At 42.4% G+C, this 19,650-nt stretch overlaps 1 protein-coding gene across 2 annotated transcripts in view; it reads left to right on the plus strand.

The window, feature by feature from the left end:
- ADGRD1 (adhesion G protein-coupled receptor D1) overlaps positions 1–19,650 on the plus strand; it is a 1,174,499-nt gene that overhangs the window by 530,371 nt on the left and 624,478 nt on the right. For both annotated transcript variants that reach the window (XM_077293307.1, XM_077293306.1), the window contains one exon: positions 3,480–3,603. In XM_077293307.1, the coding sequence (XP_077149422.1) occupies positions 3,480–3,603 (124 nt within the window). The remainder of the gene's footprint in view (positions 1–3,479; positions 3,604–19,650) is intronic.

A 19,650-nucleotide genomic window follows, 5' to 3' on the forward strand; every position in this document is an offset into this window, starting at 1 on the left:
TTGCGTTCTTGGAGCGGTTTCTTCCTGAAGCCGATGCACTTTTTTAAGGGATGTGGCTTCTTGTGGATGGGACACTCACGATTTGGGTTCTCTATCTTTTCACCCTTGTTACTCTTGTCTGGGGGTGATGTTGGTAAGGGAAGAATATCCGTCTTCTTCACTGACACTGGACCCCTGCGGTTTCTATCATTCGAGCGTGCGCTCACGTATTTAGAAGGAGGTGAAGCTGGGCCACTGGATTCTTCGTAGGAAAAGCTTGGGTCGTTCTTACGCTCTGCCACATCTTTTATAAACTCACAGAAGTAGGAGAACGGAGGAAATGACACTTGATGGTCTTTCTTGTATTTTGACCCTAGTGTAGTCCACCTTTCTTGTACGTTGTATGGTAGCTTGGAGATAATGGGATTTACTCCACGAGCAGTGTCCAGATAGCTGAGGCCAGGTAGGTGGGTGTCTGCCTTGGCCAGCTGGAGCTCTAACAGCAAGTCACTGAGCTCTAGGAACTTTGAACTGTCCTTGCTTGATATCTTTGGAAAACTCTGTAGACGCTTGAACAGTGCATCCTCTATGGCTTCTGGACTGCCAAAGTTTTTCTCTAGTCTTTCCCATGCAGCCATGAGACCAGCCATTGGATTACTGATATGTACAGACCTGAGTCTCTTGACATGCTCTGTGGATCGTGGTCCTAGCCATCTGAGGTCCAGCTCTTCGGCAGCAGTGATGCCGAGGTCACTAGTTACGGTTCTAAAGGCATTTTTCCAACCTCTGTAATTTTCAGGTTGGTCGTTAAACCTTGTGAGACCGGTTTTAGTAAGTTCACGGCGAATCATGTACTTTGCGAAGTCGGACATGTCTGTTCTTTCTGACTTAGGATGCAAGAATGTGGGCTGAGCAGTGTTGTACATAGGAGTGGAGACGTCTTGGCCTTGAAACGTGGGTAAGTATGGAGTGGCATATGCATTTAGTCCAGCAACCGGTTTGGTGGGTATAGTCTCTGCTACATGCGGAGCTGGCACTATACGGTTGTCGAGAGTATAATGACCTGCCGGTATATTGGGTTGCGTGTAGATAATAGCCTGTGGAGTTTGATGAGATGCAGGGTCTTGGCGCATACCGGAATACGAAGGAAGTTCAGGTTTGGGAGCATTGTACTGACCTTGAGTGTAGGGTTCTGTAAGTGGATCGGCATCCTGGTGCCCTGGAGAAGCATGAACGCCATCAGGAGTGTTAGTGATGATCTGCAGTTCGCCATTTTGGCTTAGCACGTAGTCTCTTGTGCGTTCAATAGGGTCCTCTGCCTCCACTTCACACAAACTGATGCTGTCTCTTTGACTCCCACTGATAGCTCGCTCCAGGATCCTTAACTCCGCCATGGCTGTTGCGTGCTCACATTCCTTCTCCAGAGCTTCCTTGCGTGCTGCATCCGCATCCATTTCTGCTCTCCTTTGTGCTGCGGCTGCATCCATTTCTGCTCTCTTTTGTGCTGTGGCTGCATCCATTTCTGCCATTTCTGCTCTCTTTAGTGCTGTGGCTGCATCCATTTCTGCTCTCTTTTGTGCTGTGGCTGCGTCCATATCTGCTCTCTTTTGCGCAAAGGCTGCTTGTATCTTAGACGTTTCTGCCTTAGCACGTGCTCTTATAAGCTGCTGGCTGAGAGTGGAATATTTTGATGAACTTGACCTAGATGAGCGTTTTGAGTGCTTAGACGATTTTGATGAGCGAGATGATGCATCTGGTGTCCGTGCAATTTTAGCCTCTATCTTTGTCTTAATGTCGCGTACGGTGTAGTCTCTTTCAGAATTAAGCTGCTGGAAACTTTGCAATTCTTTTAAAGTCTCTGGCAGATTCAGTTTCTTCAGGAGAATAATGTATTGGTCAGTCTTCTCCATATACCTTTGGTATGCTGTGCATAATTGTTCTAGGGCTCCCTCAAGTGGTAACTCATGAGAAGCAGGCCTTGATACAGTGTCCATGTGACTCAGCACTTTCTCCCATAGTGAAGACACATCACTATATACAACACATTTTTCAGTCTCTAAATTCTCCATGACTTTCCATGTAGGTTTGACTGTACGTTTTCCCCTTTCACTAGCTGGTGGATGGGGATCTGGGTCTCTTTCCTGTGTTTGTAAGTCTGGTAGGGACATTGTATACCTCGCTTCAGACATGATTTGCTTGCAGGCAGGAAGAGTGGATGATGAGGGTTATACTTCTCACTGTTTATCTGCAGTGTGTGCTTCTATGCACGCTGGGGTCTGGCTGGGAACTGGGTTACTGTGTATCTGGGAAATGTCCTTTTCCACTGAGGTTCAGCACAGACCTTGAGTTACTGTCTCTGAAGGCAGGCTATTCCTTTTTACTATTCTGACTCATGGGTATGTAGAACGCAGTGGTGCCTGGATAGACCTATTCTTTTGGGCGCTTCCGTATTGACCTGTACTCACGTTCATACCGATTTATCAGATAGCTTAACTCAGCCACGTTCTCATGTAAGAAGACTCCAGGAAAAGAGGATTGCTTTAACTGAAATTCTTGTATTATGATGAAAGCAGCAGGTAAAAAGGAATATTCAACAGAGGACATGTAATAGGATGCATACAGATATGGGGATGATGACAAAATGGAGAATAAGGGCGTGAACAAACATACATCACAGGACTACAGTGAGAGAGTTGGGACAAAATACAAGGAAAAGCAAACTTCTGCCTAGAAAGAAGGATAGAACACAAGCAATGCAAACATTGAATGATTTCTCAAGTCGTGGGACATGACATGGGTTCTTCTCCTTACAAATTCATGGGCAGGCTGGGTTTTCTCCATCTATACGTTGAATGTCCCAAACAAGGAACTCCCCACTTTTATCTAAAACAGACAATCCCTTAGCATTACTTATCATAAATTCATGGCATTATCGACTTACAGTTAACACCAATTGCCCTAAATGTATGGCACAGGAGATGAGCCAGCATCATCTGCAATGGGCCCCTTTAACATCGGAAGTTCTGCTGCAATGGCGGGGACCAGAGTTAACTGGGATGCTGACTGGTTTAACTTCTGAGATACCAGCATCCTCTATTTCAACATTGGTGCATTCGGGATGACTGCGTTCATCCCCAAGACTGCCATGTTTTGTATGGCTATTAGGTTATGCAAATGTACTGTATTACAGTGTATTATATTGCATAGTTAAAGGGCTTATCCAGGATTTTGTTTGTTCTTTTTCCCACAAGACTAAGAACTTACCAGCAGGTAGTTGCTACCAACTTGTCTGTTCTGCCCTGTGACGATCCGTTCCGGCTCAGGCAGTGACTCCCCTGCTTCCTTTGAACTCACATCAACAGAGCAGCTCTTTCTGCTCTGTCCAAAGGGTGTCACTGCCGATGTCATGCTGACTGACAGCTGGTTTTTTGCACAGGGGAGAGCCAGCTATCAATGTTTTTCATTTTACAATAAACACTCTTTTACTCTTTTCCTTGCAGCTCCGGTTCAGGTATTTGGTCCAATGAAGGATGTATTCGTGTAGAAGGAAACTTGAATTACAGTGTTTGTCGCTGCAATCATCTCACTAACTTTGCCATTTTAATGCAAGTTGTGCCTGTCTCGGTAAGAACACATTTTAGATTATTTTAGAATGACTTATTATTTTCCTAAATTTTAAAGATGCTTGGGGGTGAAAGGGGAATGAGTATTTGCTTCCCCTAAAAGGGGCAAGTCTCATAATTTTAAATGGTTACATTATTATTATTATTATTATTATTATTATTTATTGTTATAGCGCCATTTATTCCATGGCGCTTTACATGTGAGGAGGGGTGTACATAATAAAAACAAGTACAATAATCTTAAACAATACAAGTCATAACTGGTACAGGAGAAGTGAGGACCCTGCCCGCGAAGGCTCACAATCTACAAGGGATGGGTGAGAATACAGTAGGTGAGGATAGAGCTGGTCATGCAGTGGTTTGGTCGATCGGTGGTTACTGCAGGTTGTAGGCTTGTCGGAAGAGGTGGGTCTTCAGGTTCTTTTTAAGGTTTCGATGGTAGGTGAGAGTCTGATGTGTTGTGGTAGAGGGTTCCAGAGTAGGAGTGATACGCGAGAGAAATCTTGTATACGATTGTGGGAAGAGGAGATAAGAGGGGAGTAGAGAAGGAGATCTTGTGAGGATCGGAGGTTGCGTGTAGGTAAGTACCAGGAGACGAGGTCACAGATGTATGGAGGAGACAGGTTGTGGATGGCTTTGTATGTCATGGTTAGGGTTTTGTACTGGAGTCTCTGGGCAATGGGGAGCCAGTGAAGGGATTGACAGAGGGGCGAGGCCGGGGAATAGCGGGGGGATAGGTGGATTAGTCGGGCAGCAGAGTTTAGAATAGATTGGAGGGATGCGAGAGTGTTCGAGGGGAGGCCACAGAGCAGGAGGTTGCAGTAGTCAAGGCGAGAGATGATGAGGGCATGGACTAGGGTTTTTGCAGATTCTTGGTTGAGGAATGAACGGATTCGTGAAATATTTTTGAGTTGAAGTTGGCAGGAAGTGGAAAGGGCTTGGATATGTGGTTTGAAGGAGAGATCAGCGTCAAGGATTACCCCGAGGCAGCGAGCTTGTGGGACTGGGGAGAGTGGGCAGCCCTGTACTGTAATGGATAGGTTCATTGGGGGGTTGCGTGAGATGGGTGAAAGATGATGAATTCTGTTTTGTCCATGTTAAGTTTCAGAAATCTAGCGGAGGAGAAGGATGAAATAGTGGACAGACATTGAGGGATTCTGGTTGGTAGGGTGGTGATATCTGGTCCAGAGATGTAGATCTGTGTGTCATCAGCATAGAGGTGACACTGAAAGCCATGAGATTCTATGAGCTGTCCCAGGCCAAAGGTGTAAATGGAGAAGAGCAGGGGCCCAAGGACTGAACCTTGTGGGACTCCGACAGATAGGGGGTGAGGTGAAGAGGTGATGTGTGAGTGGGAGACGCTGAATGTCCGGTCTGTTAGGTATGATGAGATCCAGGATAGGGCCAAGTCTGTGATGCCAAGGGATCAGGGCCGGTTTTAGGCAAAGTGGAGCCCTAGGCAAAAAATTAAAATGGGGCCCCAAATGCTAACATATTGCACCAACAGAAACATTTTGGTTGTAGCTACATGCGCTGATTTCAGGCCACTAAACGAGCGTGATCAACAATATTGAAGTCATTCGCCACTTGTTTCCAGCCTCTTTACACTGGCTGGGGACAGAATGATCACTAGTAAATCAATCTGTCCCCATACAGTATCATCTTAGCAGAATATCTGCAGTTTTAACTGGGCGATGTGCTGATGAGAACAATGATTTTTGTTCCGGCATATACTGTACATACATACACCGTACATACACACAGATACACATACCGTACATACACAGACATACACCTTACATGCATACACACATACAGTTATATACACAGATAGTATACACATACCGTACATACATATACCATACATACACACAAATACACATACATACACCGTACGTTCACACAGATACACATACAAATACAGTATATGCAAACACATACATATACCATACATACACACAGATACACATACATATACCATCATACATACACATACCGTACATACACACATGCATATACCGTACATTCACACAAATGCCGTACACACATACCGTACATACACACAGATACACACACATATACCGTACATACACAGATACAGTTATATACATATAGTACACACATACCGTACATACATATAAAATACACCCAAATGCACATACCGTACATACATACATATACCGTACATGCATACACACACATATACCGAACATACAGATACACATACACGTACCGTATATACACATACCGTACACACATATACATACACATATACTGTATGTACATGCACATAAACATACATATATACCATATATCCATACAAATTTATTTCACATACACAGATACACACATACTGTACATGCATACACACACAGCCATACAACTATACCATGCATACACACATATACCGTACATACACAGATACACACACACAGATAGAAACATACACATAGATACACACAGATGCACACATACATATACAAGCATATACATACATACATACTAATCTTGTATAGGTGATCAGATGAGCCCTGCAGGTCAGTTCAGCTGGAGAAGGCTGCAGACCCCACTGTGGGGGATGGGGCACAGAGCAGACAGCACCTGATGATAAATTCCCAGTAAGGGAGGAAAAGACTCAAATTCAAAAAGTTCCATGACTAAAATTATAAAGAGATAAGTTATAAAGAGCACTATAACTGCACATTACTTTTCAGGTCACTTCACAGCATACATTTTGCTGCCGTGCTGTCCCCTGCAGTGAGCTCCTCCACCATCTCTTCTCTGTGAGGAGACGCTGCAGCCTGCTCTGAACAGAACAGTGGAGGGAGCAGAAGACCCCCTGTAAGTCCTGCTCTTCCTCCACTGATGTCTCTATTTGCTGTGCAGCCGGGGCCCCTGACTGTAGGCGAGTACTCACGATTGGGACGCTCCATGCAGGGGGACAGACGGCAGCCAGTGAACGCTCTCCTCAGTCTGGTCACTGTGAGGTAAGGAAAGCGTTCATTGGCCAGCGTCTCTCCCTGCATGACACGCCCCCTTTTTGATCTCCTGCACTTCGCGCCCCGCTCTCTCCCCGACACTCGGTGTTCCATGATTACAGGAGGGAGTGAGAGGGGCCCGACCCTGCATGATACCGGGCCTGCCTGCAGGGGCCCCCCTCCACCTCTGGGCCCTGGAGAAGTGCCATCAACAGTATGTCTGCCCCTGGCTGGGGGCCCCTAGGGCAGCGGGGGCCCCAGGCAGCTGCCTAGTCTGCCTGCCCCTAACGCCGGCCCTGGAAGGGATGAGAGGGTCTGTAATAATAGGGAATGGTCCACTGTGTCATTGAAAATTGCTTGCAATTTACTTGTTAAAAATTATCTTTATTGCTAAAGTGGAGGGATTTTTAATTTTATTGTTTGCTGCTTGTTGCCTAGTTTACTGAGCATTACTGCAGTCTATTAGCTATGGCCGTTCTCTTAGGCAATGAATGCAGTGCTTAGAAGCGCTTTACATTAGTAAATGCTGCTCTGAAGCCGCCCAGATCCAGCAATCCAGATTGGCACTGCACTCCTCTGATTCTGCAGAGCGCACAGTTTGCGTTAGTGGCGCTACAATATTACTGGTCAGAACTGTCAATCCAGCAGGAGCACACCATTCCCCTGCAAACAGGAAGTCATGAAGCAGGGGAGCTATGTGATCGCGATTGAGAACATTGGACAACTCCTTTAATGTTGCAGTTTTTTTATGAGTTAGGATTCTTTTCTAATACTCCTGGTTAGCTTCTTTAAGAATGGTATACATCATTATGCTGTTTATTATTCTGAAATGCACAATGTAAGACTTACTAGGACAAAAATCTGGTCTGAAAAAAACTCCCTTTTATTTAGTTTTATACATTAAAATTTAAATGAGAAATAATTTGGAGGTAAATCAGATCTATTTTTATGTACACTCTTTGACTGTTTCTAAGCAAACCCAATGCCCAAAAAGTATAACATCTAAAAATATACTGTAGATGTGGTAAAAAAGCAAATAATGCAAAAAACAAACAAACATGCAGCACTGCTGCATTTTACAATAGAATCTTCCTATTGTCCACCTTTCTAGCTGTTTTCAGAAAATGACTTAGTGGTCAAATCAGGTTTTTTTGTGACACGTATGTTTTAGAAGCTTTTGGCAATGTTATTTTCTTTTCACCATATCACAATCTGTATTATGAATAAAAAATAGAAATGTTACATTTTCTCTCCGGCCACTGTGGCTTTTCTGTGCATTAGCCACAATGATCAGACCCTGACCCTATTTTTGTATTGAAGCATCTAATGAACATGTGCAAAAGTCATTGTGATTGGTTGGGAAAAAGGGTCAGTTGTGACATTAGCTACTGTGATTGGTGGATCCCGTATTATCAGCAGTGTATAGAGATGTTATAATTCTACATATTAATAATTGCAAGATTAGTAATTTTGTTTTCTAATAAAGATCATGATATGAAAACAAACAACCACAAAAAAAAACATATTGTCAACAATTTTTTGTAACACAAAACCTGATTTGAATAGTAGGTTATTTTCTGATCATAGATTGCCTTTATATAAAAAAAGTCAGTCCTATCTCAAAAAGACTGTGTTCAAATATTGCGATCGGTGGGAGGGGGCAACAGTGCACGGAGCTCCTGTTCATGCCAAAGGTGCACTGAAGCCTCCTCATTTGCATTTGAATGAAAAGTTATTATTTTAGGCTTTTCACCGCTAATATGTACAGTGCTGATTTCTTTAGGGGCCGATTTCATGATATAGCCTGTTTAAAGGAGTTGTCCAGTCTTAAACTATAAGTCTGCAGACTTGTGAGTCCTTACACCACAAACTGTACACTGTGAGGATCCTCCAGTGTCGGTGTCAGGAATGGCGGTCCATGACCGCAAGTATGCGATATGTATACTGCTGACCACATTCTGACTAGAAGGGTGAGGCCTCGCTTAATACAAGTGTATAGAGCGAGCCTTGGAACAGTCTAGTCGGAATGTGGATGGGATTATGAATATCTCATACTTGCAGTCACGTGACTGGCATTCCTTGCACCGACACTTTAGAATCCTCCAAGTACACAGTGCGCGATGTGAGGATTTACAAGTCTGCAGTCACATAGAATGACTGCAGACTTGTAATTTAAAACTTAACAACCCCTTTTAAAATACATTTTGTGGGTGACAGATTCTGTTTGACCTTCTCTCATGAAATAATAGCTGGAGTTTACTAGTGATCTCAGATAAAAAGTTTTTGTTCATATGTTATCTAGAGACAATTGGCAATAGTCCATTGCGCTTCGGGGAAGCTGTCTGGAGTTGTATCTATGTGAAGCCGTAAAGCTAACTTTTATCATTTCTTCCTCATATAAATATCCCTTTCTTCCGTTTTTAATTTGTTTAAAACATAACATATTTGGCGGCTCTTTTGTATCAAAGTCATTTACGCTCTAAATTGGTCACAGTAGAAAGTTTACAGCTAAGCGGAAAAGTGCACTTTACTAGGGCCAAAACAAGAAAGCTGCTCTTCAATTTATGATGTTAGCAATGAACAGCCCTCTCTGATCCCTGTTATAATCATCTATAAATTATCAGCCAAGAAAATTCACTAATAATATAAAGTAATCCCTAAGAGGCAAGGTAAAATAATAAAAATAATGGTATGATAGCTATAGGCAGCTCTGATAAAGCAGCTGCATGCAACCCTGTGCGTTCATGTGTATCGTAAATTAATCACTTTTTTCAACATAATAATTGGGACCCATTTAGTTGCCACATATTTGACTTTGGCCTAAACCCAGGAGTGTAAAGTGTTATTTGTTTTTTACCCTATCAGTACCCTCTGCGAATCATGCCGCAGCTAGTCCCCAGGTCACAAAAGTAAGGAGATGACACGAAGGTGTGGTGATAATAATAATTTCAACTATGTAGTGCCACCATATTCCGCAGCACTTTGTAATAAATCAGGGAGAAACAAAGTAACACACAGTTCAACAGTGACAAGTGGTGTGAGGACCCTGCTCACAAGCTTACAGTCTGTGAGGAAATAGGGGGGACATAATAGGTAAAAAGTGCTTGTCATGTATGGTCTAGCCATCATTATCATAGATAGGGCAGTTCAGATAAGCTGCATGAGCCAGTCATCTAAGTGCAGCCACCAAGTGTTAGTGGGTGCAAGAAGGTAATGGAGAAAAATGAGTAGAAAATTTAGAAAGGTGTAACAGGGAAGCGTTCGATTAATTAAGTGAATTGATAGGCTTCTCTAAAGAGATGTGTTTTTAAATCATGCTTAAAATGTGGGGGCTAGGTATTAGTCAGATGGTCTGGGGTATTGTATGCCAATAAACTGGCGTAGGACGAAAAAAGTCTTGGAGACAAAAGTGCGAGGTTCAGATTATGGAGTATGTTAGTCTTTGTTCAGTTGCAGAACAGAGAACACGGATAGGGTGATAGACAGAGATGAGGGAGGAGATATAGATACAAAACTGTGTAGAGCTTTGTGGGTGAGAGAGGTAAGTTTTTATTGTATTTTGTAGCGAATGGGCAAAAAGTGCAATGACTGGCACAAGGTAGAGACATCGGTGTAGTGGCTGGACAGAAATATGACTTGGGCTGCCACATTCAGGATCAGTAGAGAGTTTCAATAGTCCATTCGAGAATGATTAGGATTGACAGTTTGAGTTTCTCAATTTCAAAGGGCTGAAAAGGTCAGATTCTGGAGATATTTGTAAGATGTAGGTAACATGATCAATTGCGCGATTGGCTTTAGGGAAGGATAGTTCTGTGTTAAATTTGACCTCAAGACAGAGTGCGTGCTGCTTGGGAGTTCAGCTTGACCTACCCAGGGAACTTGTAATATTGGGTATAAGTAGGTTAGTAGAAGGAGGAAACACGAGAAGTTCACAAATGTAGGTACAAAAGCAATAGGCAGAAATTGTCATCCAGAGCTGGGTGGTTTATCACATGCAGCAGACAGTCATCTGCAGAAGACAGACAGAGGTCAGGGTAGGTGGCAGACAGAAATATAAGTTCAAACACACAAGCAAAGTTGATCACGGGAAACTCAGAAACAAACACCTTAACAAATAGTAGACAACAAATGGATCTTAGAAGTGTGGACTGGGTTCTAATAAAGCAGAAGATAAACCAAAATGCTATCATCATGATCTATCAAAGTCCTTATGAAGAATTTTTCTGTCAAGATTTTTTGAAATAGAGAATGGTAGAGAACAAAATCAATGTTGCTTTAAGTTTCTTGTCTTCAATTCACTTTCCCTTTCTTTCCGTTATCTTGACATTTGATCTTTTGCAAAGCTTTTCTGCCTTTCATTTTCAAGATCTTTCTCAGGAGTTTAATGAGAAATGAACTTTTCTTTGTGTTGGGTAATATTTCAAGTGGCTGGGCCCTCAGATCTACCTACTGTCAATTTTTGGAAAAAAGGTCACAGTATTAAATATATTTTCCTGACCTCACACACAAAGATTGACATGTTTCTATGGAGATGCCAGTCATTTACCTTGGCATTTCTCCAGTATTACAAATGTGTTCTGTTGAGATATGTTTAAGGTATAATGTCGGAGTGTTCTCTGTGAAATAAGGTTGTCTTGTCATCAAACAGAACTCCTCCATAATTCTTTACTGGCAGGGTCTCCAGAACAGCAGGATCTGGCTCAGGTCTTCTGATCATCTCGTGTTATGTATGTTGTGCATCCATGAAGAGTGTTCTTTGATGGGTAGGATCTTTTCTCAGAAAGGTCACAGTGATTGCCTTAGTAGACATTTGTTGCTGGAGGTCTCATTTGTGTCAAAATACAGTTTTACTTCTAGGGCAGGAGGTTAAACAACAGGAATAAAAATAGCTAGTTTAAAATATCAGCACACTGTGGGAAAAGGCATATAATCATTTTATTCTCACAAACCAAATTACAATCTAAATATAAGGTAGCTATAAAGACTGATCCTGATGGGAAAAATACGCTGGTGGTTGACCTGGAAAAACAATAGGGAGTTAGAAAATGCAATTTCCATGCGGCGCGTATTAAACATTGGCCCATGCTGTTGATTTATTTCCTAATATCTAGCACAACTGATCTATTTTTTTAGTATAAGCTGCAAAGTGTTCTTATAAAACTAGAAACAATTAAATTGACAAATTCCCCCCATATAAATCCAATATACAGTGCACCATTCCAAGAAGCCATTAGTAAAGTTTTCTAATTAGCATTACCTTACCAACTATTAGAGCTAGTATATTTTATAGTCAAATAGGACTGGCGTTATGTGCAGCACAAAACAAATGATGCAAATGAAAGTCTAAAAATCATCTCCAAATATCCCAACCTATAATCGTATCTGTTCCAAAATGATTACGTTATCTCTTTCTTTTTTTTTTAGAATCATTGAAGCGTAATTTCTCTGATTTATTCCATTTCATTAAGTATGTCCCTTGCATGTCTAATCTTTTGTACAGCTATATAAAACTGGAAACAATAATGGGAGAAATATGTGACGACATCTCTGTAGAACATTTCTTGGATAAAACATATTTGGCAATTATTCCTTTTGATAAAGTAAAAAGTAGAAGAAAACAATTACACGTCTTTAGGTAATCCAAAATGATCTTTTCTGTGGCTTTTCCTTTATCGATGAGATAATGTAGTAGCATTGCTAATTCAAACCAGTTTTTACTCCAGATAGTGTAGCATCGGGAATACAGTTGGAGAAGTTCTGGCAGCCATTCCAATAGTTGGCAGGCTTTAATTTCATCATTGGAATCATGAAATGATTACCCTATGTATTCACCTGCATGTCTAATGATGAGTTATTTGGGGAAGTTTGTTCAGGACTGTCAAGTTTCAGATCTCCATAAAATTAACTTGCTCCTGCCAATGTCAACAGCGCTGTCTCTCTTACGAACTGCTCCACATAGCAAAAGCAGAAGTCTTCGATTAATGTGCATCATTGTTAAAATGAATATGAATTTGTGATTTCTAGATATGTATGCAATAGTTTAGCTCTTAGGCCAGAGGGCACTACCGTAGAATACTGACAAGTGCTATGCGAGAAAACAATGCACAGCACTCGGCCCAGTGTTAATCTATGGGGCAGCTCACATCACTGTATTTTTTCTCATGCGTATTCGACTTGTGTGTAAAATTGCAGCATGCTGTACTCGTATATCTTCCGAGACTCGCCAATGCAAGCCTATGGGTGTGAGAAAAACTCAAACACCACACAGACCATTCGTCTAGCTTGCGACAAATACGCACACATTTTCCTCATTTCAGACCATTGAGCCAGTAAATTCAATGGGGAAAAGCAGTGAGAAATGTAAAGCCATACACATGTCATACGGTTGTCATACGGATACATAGGCGAGAGAAAATCGCATTATCGCATTGCAAACGCATTACACACTGATGACCATACGGAAAACACTTGTGCGACTCTCAGCAGGTAGACTCGGACTGATTTTTCATATGTTTAATGTGTGTGAACTTAGCTTTGAAATAATTTATGATTAACTTTTGTATTGCAAGATTTAACCAAAATAAAGCCAACATGTGTTAGGGCATGTGTTAGGAGTAAATAGAGAGATGTTATTTGGTGCGTTTGGAGCCCGGGGTCCACCGTGCGGGAGAGAACCTGCTGCTGGCAAATGGCGGCCCTATATGGCGGTAGAAGCGAACTCTGTTAATTCACAGAGTCACCTAAAGAAAGCACTGTGTCCTGTTAACCTCACAGGAGTACACAGCAACTGCCGAGCAGATAGCAGTTTGTGGTTACGCAATCAAAGAGGCAATCATACAATCTCCTCACCGAAGGAGCCGGTATTCTAGGGGCTTATTTCAGCCAGGGCCCGGAATCCATACACACAATCTCCTCACCGGAAGTGCCGGTATTCTAGGGGCTTATTTCAGCCAGGTCCCTGAACACATATACACGCAACCACACTGGCGCAAAGCACGTAACTTAGATTTGATATTAGCGCATAGCCGTGCGGCCATGCGAACCTTTTATAGTTGCAACAAGTGCAGGACCTTCCTAGAAGGACCAATAAGAGGCTGCCACAGAGCCTGAGCAACTTCAGGACCTTCCTGGAGAACCAATGGGTTTTGCTGCAGTATCTAAGCATGTGACCCTCGATCTCCAATGAGAGATCTTACTCTGGGCATGATCAGAAGGGGATAGCAGGACTTAGTCTCAAAAACATCTGCTCGCCACTGCCCAGCACTGGCTTCAATTGCAGAGCTGGAAAAGCAGCAGTAACCCTTTGCACAGAGTCAGACTGAGCGAGACGCTGGGACCGACGTCTCCACTGAGCAGGATCCATTGCAGCAGGAGAAGAATGGGAGACCGCAGTGGAGATGGCCCGAGATTCCCCCTGTGCAGAGGCGGGAACTCGACCGCTAACAACATGTTTCATTTTTTTCTAAAGTCAATAGATTTAACATGATAAAATATAAAAAAAGCTTCAGACTCAATGAAAGGCCTTATTCAGACACTCGATTTTCGTGTTGAGTGCTATCCATGTTTTTTGCGGATAGGACATGTGAATGGCTCCGTGGACGTGATTTTTTGAAAAATAATGGAGACATATTCAATTTTGATCTGAGGTTTGGATCAAAACCGTCAATGCACGTCTATGAGTCCATGAAAAAAGTTGGGCCACATTCGGATGACATCATGATTTTCCTGGACTGTCACAAAAGAGAAGAGTTTTTGACACTGCAAAATGTTTGCACCATTTCTGCACCTATTATTTAAATTAGGTTACTTGCATTTTTTATTTGTGTGCTTTTTTTAAACATACATTTGTGTAACATTTTTGACACTGTTTTTTTTCTCTTCTTGGTATGTCATGCTTCAAATACATCTGCCTTGTTTTTGATACTTCATGGTATTTGGCTTTATTGATATACTTAGGTGCGTTTTACATGCGTTTTTGATTCGTTTCTGCCATGCATTTGCACTAAAAAGGCATGTGCAGATTTTCTGCATCTAATGCAAGTCTGTTGGGGAGAACTCAGCATACACGCAAGAGAAATTGACATGAATCAGTTTATGCTAGTTGAAAAAGAAGGACAGTGGGCATGAGATTCCTATGAATCTTTGCTGGAACTGTAGGATGCCGTAAAAAATTATTGTGGGAACATACCCTTCTTCTTTTGGCAGAGCGCAAAAGAGTGAGAGACCTGTTTGTGAAGTGTTGAAAGTATAATGATAAGTCTTTTTACAGTTCATTACTACTTATATTTACATTTATAAATGTACAGTATATAATAACCGTGAAAATATTATAATTAGTGTTGAGCATTCCGATACTGCAAATATCGGGTATCGGCCGATATTCGCTGTATCGGAATTCCAATACCGAGTTCCGATATTTTTGTGATATCGGAAATCGGAATCGGAAGTTCCTATATGTTCCCAGGCGTGTGCGGTGCGTATGGTTCCCAGGATCTGGAGGAGAGGAGACTCTCCTTCAGGCCCTGGGATCCATATTCATGTAAAAAATAAAGAATAAAAATAAAAAATATGGATATACTCACCCCTCCGACGGACCCTGGACCTCAGCGGTGCAACCGGCAGCCTCCGTTCCTAAGAATGCAGTGAGTGTAGGACCTGCGATGATGTCGCGGTCTTGTGATTGGTCGCGTGACCGCTCATGTGACTGCGACGTCATCGAAGGTCCTTCACTCACTGCATTCTTAGGAACGGAGGCAGACGCTTGCACCGGTGTGAGCCAGGGTTCGTCGGAGGGGTGAGTATATCCATATTTTTTATTTTTATTCTTTATTTTTTACATGAATATGGATCCCAGGACCTGAAGGAGAGTTTCCTCTCCTTCAGACCCTGGGAACCATCCAGGATCGCTTCCGATATTTGTGTCCCATTGACTTGTATTGTTATCGGGTATCGGTATCGGCGATATCCGATATTTTTTGGATATCGGCCGATCCAATCCGATACCGATACTTTTGAATATCGGAAGGTATCGCTCAACACTAATTATAATCAGTAATACTAGAATGAAAACTAAAATATAGGCCTGTTGGTCATTGCTGGGGCATTGAGATAAGATGGTATGTGGACACAGAAGGCTTTTTCCATTTTGGTCCTGATCTCACGTGGGATATTTCCAGTGTAACAGACATTACAGATGTGCAAATATTTCCCCTGTGAACATCCCAGATGTTCCACTTTAAAATATTTGCAGAAGCAAAATGTATTAATAGAAATCTGAGATATTGCCGAGGTATCTAGGAACCTTCCATGAACTAATTGTGTGCTCACCCATGAGAATCTCCCTCTGAACAAGAAATCACTTTTCTCCTTCTTAGATATTTGTCTTGTACAGTTGCCTTCTCCCACGAGGCGATGCCCTTGTGGACTAGCAGCTCATTTGGAATTACATTTCTCTGATATTATCTTCTTAAATGTGTGCTGGATGACGAGTAAAGAAACGTTAGTCAAATTGGAAACTAATAATATCTTATTCCTATCAAGCACATGGCAGTTCCATGGAGGTCATGGAAAGAAAGAAGAACATAAAGTAATTTAAAGTCAACACCTCTAATTTTAACTGTTCTATATGACATTTCAAGCTTTTGTGGCTCTCCCATCATGTCGTATTGTAAATTAACAGTTATCTCAGATAATTCCCACTTAGTCATTAGAAAATATCACCTTTATGTGACACTGACTTTTGTCATTTTTCAGAAGTGCTCTAATGTCTCATTTCAGGTTATCAAACAACAATCATTTGTCTAGTTTTACTTACTTTTCTAAATGTCATCCACTGCTCATTTCTGAAAGTAGAAAAGGTAAATTATTCAGTACAGATACAGACCATTCTCTGTTTTGATCCTCTTTTTGTATCTGTACATACGCAGTATATGGTAATGGTTAACCAAGAAAATTGTTACTGTATGTATTGTACAATAAAATGTGTTTAATGGGAGTTTATTAGTGCAAAATTACTGTTAAACCAAGCATAATCTCTCAGGGCACCCTTAAAGTGGCCATCCATATTAGATGGCTGTTGACCGAATGATGCTTTTGCTGATCGTTCGGCCGACAGCCATCTCAGCTGATGGTCTCATATGAGAAAGTGGCTCAACTGCCATGTTGGCTGGCAGTTTATATCAGGCAGTCTGAAATTGGACATGCTTGATTGACATCTCTCCCAATCATCAGTTAACTGGCGCCCCCATATACAATTCATCATCACCAAACCTGTTGATATTGGTGGGTTCAGCCGACTTAAGTCTAATATGTATGGGGGTCTTTATTGTAGTAAAAGAGTGGAACATCACCTGCACCTTTGAAGATAATATTGCAACTATGTGATACTGAAACGTGTTTATAGATTTAGTGAGTTACATCAAATACCTTGTCTTGTATGCCTTACACATACTGTGATATTGATGTTTGATAAAATAGTGTTTTTGCACTGTAAACCCTTTAAGTGTGATGGTATTATTGTGATAGAAAGCTACACAGCAGACTTAGGGTGAAGGAAGACTTACTAGTTTTACCCTGCTCTGCGGCCAGCATGACTTTACTTCAGGTGTCAATATTGAGTTCTCAGGGAGAGGTGTAGTGGAGGAACTATTAGGTAGCAATGTGTGTAGGTCAAGAAGCAAAACCTCAGGTAGCAAGAAAGTAACTGGATTATAGAAGCCCTATCCTTGATCTCCTCATACCTTTACAACTGCACACTTAGCATCTCCCACTCCCACACTACCTCCTCATCCCACCCTCTCTCTGTTGGAGTCCCTCAAGGCTCTGTTCTAGGACCCTTACTCTTCTAAATCTATACACTTGGCCTGGGACAACTCATAGAGTCCCATGGATTCCAGTACTACCTGTATGCTGATGACACTCAGATCACCTCTCTGCTGTCCAGAATCCCGGAGTATCTATCAGCCATATCCTCCTTCTTCTCCTCTCGCTTCCTCAAACTCCATGTGGACAAATCTGAACTCATCATCTTTCCTCTATCTCACAGATCTTCCTTACCTGTTCTATTTATCAAAATTAATGACCTCACGCTTTCCCCCGTATCAGAAGTCCGCTGCCTCGGAGTAACCCTTGACTCTACCCTGTCCTTCAAATCACAAATCCAAGCTCTTTCCACCTCCTGTCACCTCCAGCTCAAAAATATCTCCAGAGTCCATCCTTTCCTCAACCCTCAATCTACTAAAATGCTTGTGCATGCCCTCATCATCTCCCACCTCGACTACTGCAGCATCCTTTTCTGTGGCCTCCCTGCTAACACCCTCGCACCTCCCCAGTCCATCCTTAACTCTGCTGTCCAACTAATTCATCTCTCTCCTCGCTACTCCTCCACTTCTCCCCTCTGCAAATCTCTCCACTGGCTCCCATTCCCTCAGCATGTCCAGTTCAAATTACTAATCCTGACCTACAAAGCCATCCAAAACCTGTCTCCTCCATATGTCTCTGAACTAATCTCCTGATATCTTCCCTCATGTAATCTCCGGTCCTCCCAACATCTCTAACTAATTCGTTCTTCACCTAATGGCCTCCAAGACTTCTCCCGAATATCCTCATCCTCTGGAATTCTGTGCCCCAACACATCTGACTATCAACCACATTTAGATCCTTCAGACGGAACCAGAAAACTCACCTCTTCAAGAAAGCCTACAGCCTGCAATTATCCCGCTACCTCCTCATCACCACCGGAGCTACTGCCTCAACAACACCAGAGCTGCTGCAACCCCCCAACGTACTCTCTCCTTTCCCACCATCCTGTAGAATGTAAGCCCGCAAGGGCAGGGTCCTCTCCCCTCTGTATCAGTGTGCTATTGCTAGTTTGTTTACTGTAATTTGTATGTAACCCCTTCTCATGTACAGCATCATGGAATGAATGGTGCTGTATATATGAATAATAACAATAATAATAATAATAATAATAATAGAAGTTGGTTATTGGATCCCAGATATGGACAGTTAAGCCTTGCTGCCATAGAAAGTGGAACAGCCAGCACAAAGAGCTCAGTTTCAGTGGATATAGAGCCAGGAGTCCAGACAGGTACTGCTGTGGGTTTCTGTGGACTATGAGGCAGCAAGGCGAGGACAAGACAGAGGCAATTTGTAGGCTATTTCTGGGAGTGCTAATGACGACTTCTGGACAGTTAGGTCAGGGTTTGTGTAATGCGCTAAAGTATGTAGAAGAAAGAAGCCACCAAAGATGATGTATGAGGAAGGTTCTAACGCTGGTGTGTGAGTTCAATGCAACAGTCCACAGCCCATGTGACGCTTACTGAAGGGTCAGGTATGTGCACCTTTCTACCTACTTTTTTCAATCCATATTTGTCTTTTTCTGATTCCAGTAAAGCCAGATTTGTCAATCAAAGAAGTGGTGGATGGAGATAAATGCACAAGTAGGTGGAAAAGTGCACTTCACTGCTCAGCCTCACCAAGAGTACACAGAGCACTTGTGATTGATTTGAACAGTCATTTTGCCTTGACAGACTTCATTTAAGGCCACATTTACATGTTCAGTATTTGTTCAGTATCTTACATCAGTATTTGTAAGCCAAAACCTGAACAATCAGAGAAGTATAACTGTAACATGTGCACCAAATGCAGATGTAAAATACTAAACAAATACTGAATGTGTGAACGTGGCTTAACCCAGGATCTAAGGGTACCGTCACACAGTACCATTTTGATCGCTACGACGGCACGATCCGTGACGTCGCAGCGATCGTATGATTATCGCTCCAGCGTCGTAGACTGCGGTCACACGTTGCAATCACGGCGCTGGAGCGATGCCGAAGTCCCCGGTAACCAGGGTAAACATCGGGTTACTAAGCGCAGGGCCGCGCTTAGTAACCCGATGTTTACCCTGGTTACCAGCGTAAACGTTAAAAAAACAAACAGTACATACTCACCCGTCGGTGTCCTTCAGGTCCCTTGCCGTCTGCTTCCTGCTCTGAGTGCAGCCGTACAGTGAGAGCAGATCACAGCACCGCTGCGCTCTGCTCTCACTTTCCGGCCGGCACTCAGAG

The sequence above is a fragment of the Ranitomeya variabilis genome, chromosome 1, assembly GCF_051348905.1.
Source record: "Ranitomeya variabilis isolate aRanVar5 chromosome 1, aRanVar5.hap1, whole genome shotgun sequence".
Taxonomy (NCBI): Eukaryota; Metazoa; Chordata; class Amphibia; order Anura; family Dendrobatidae; genus Ranitomeya; species Ranitomeya variabilis.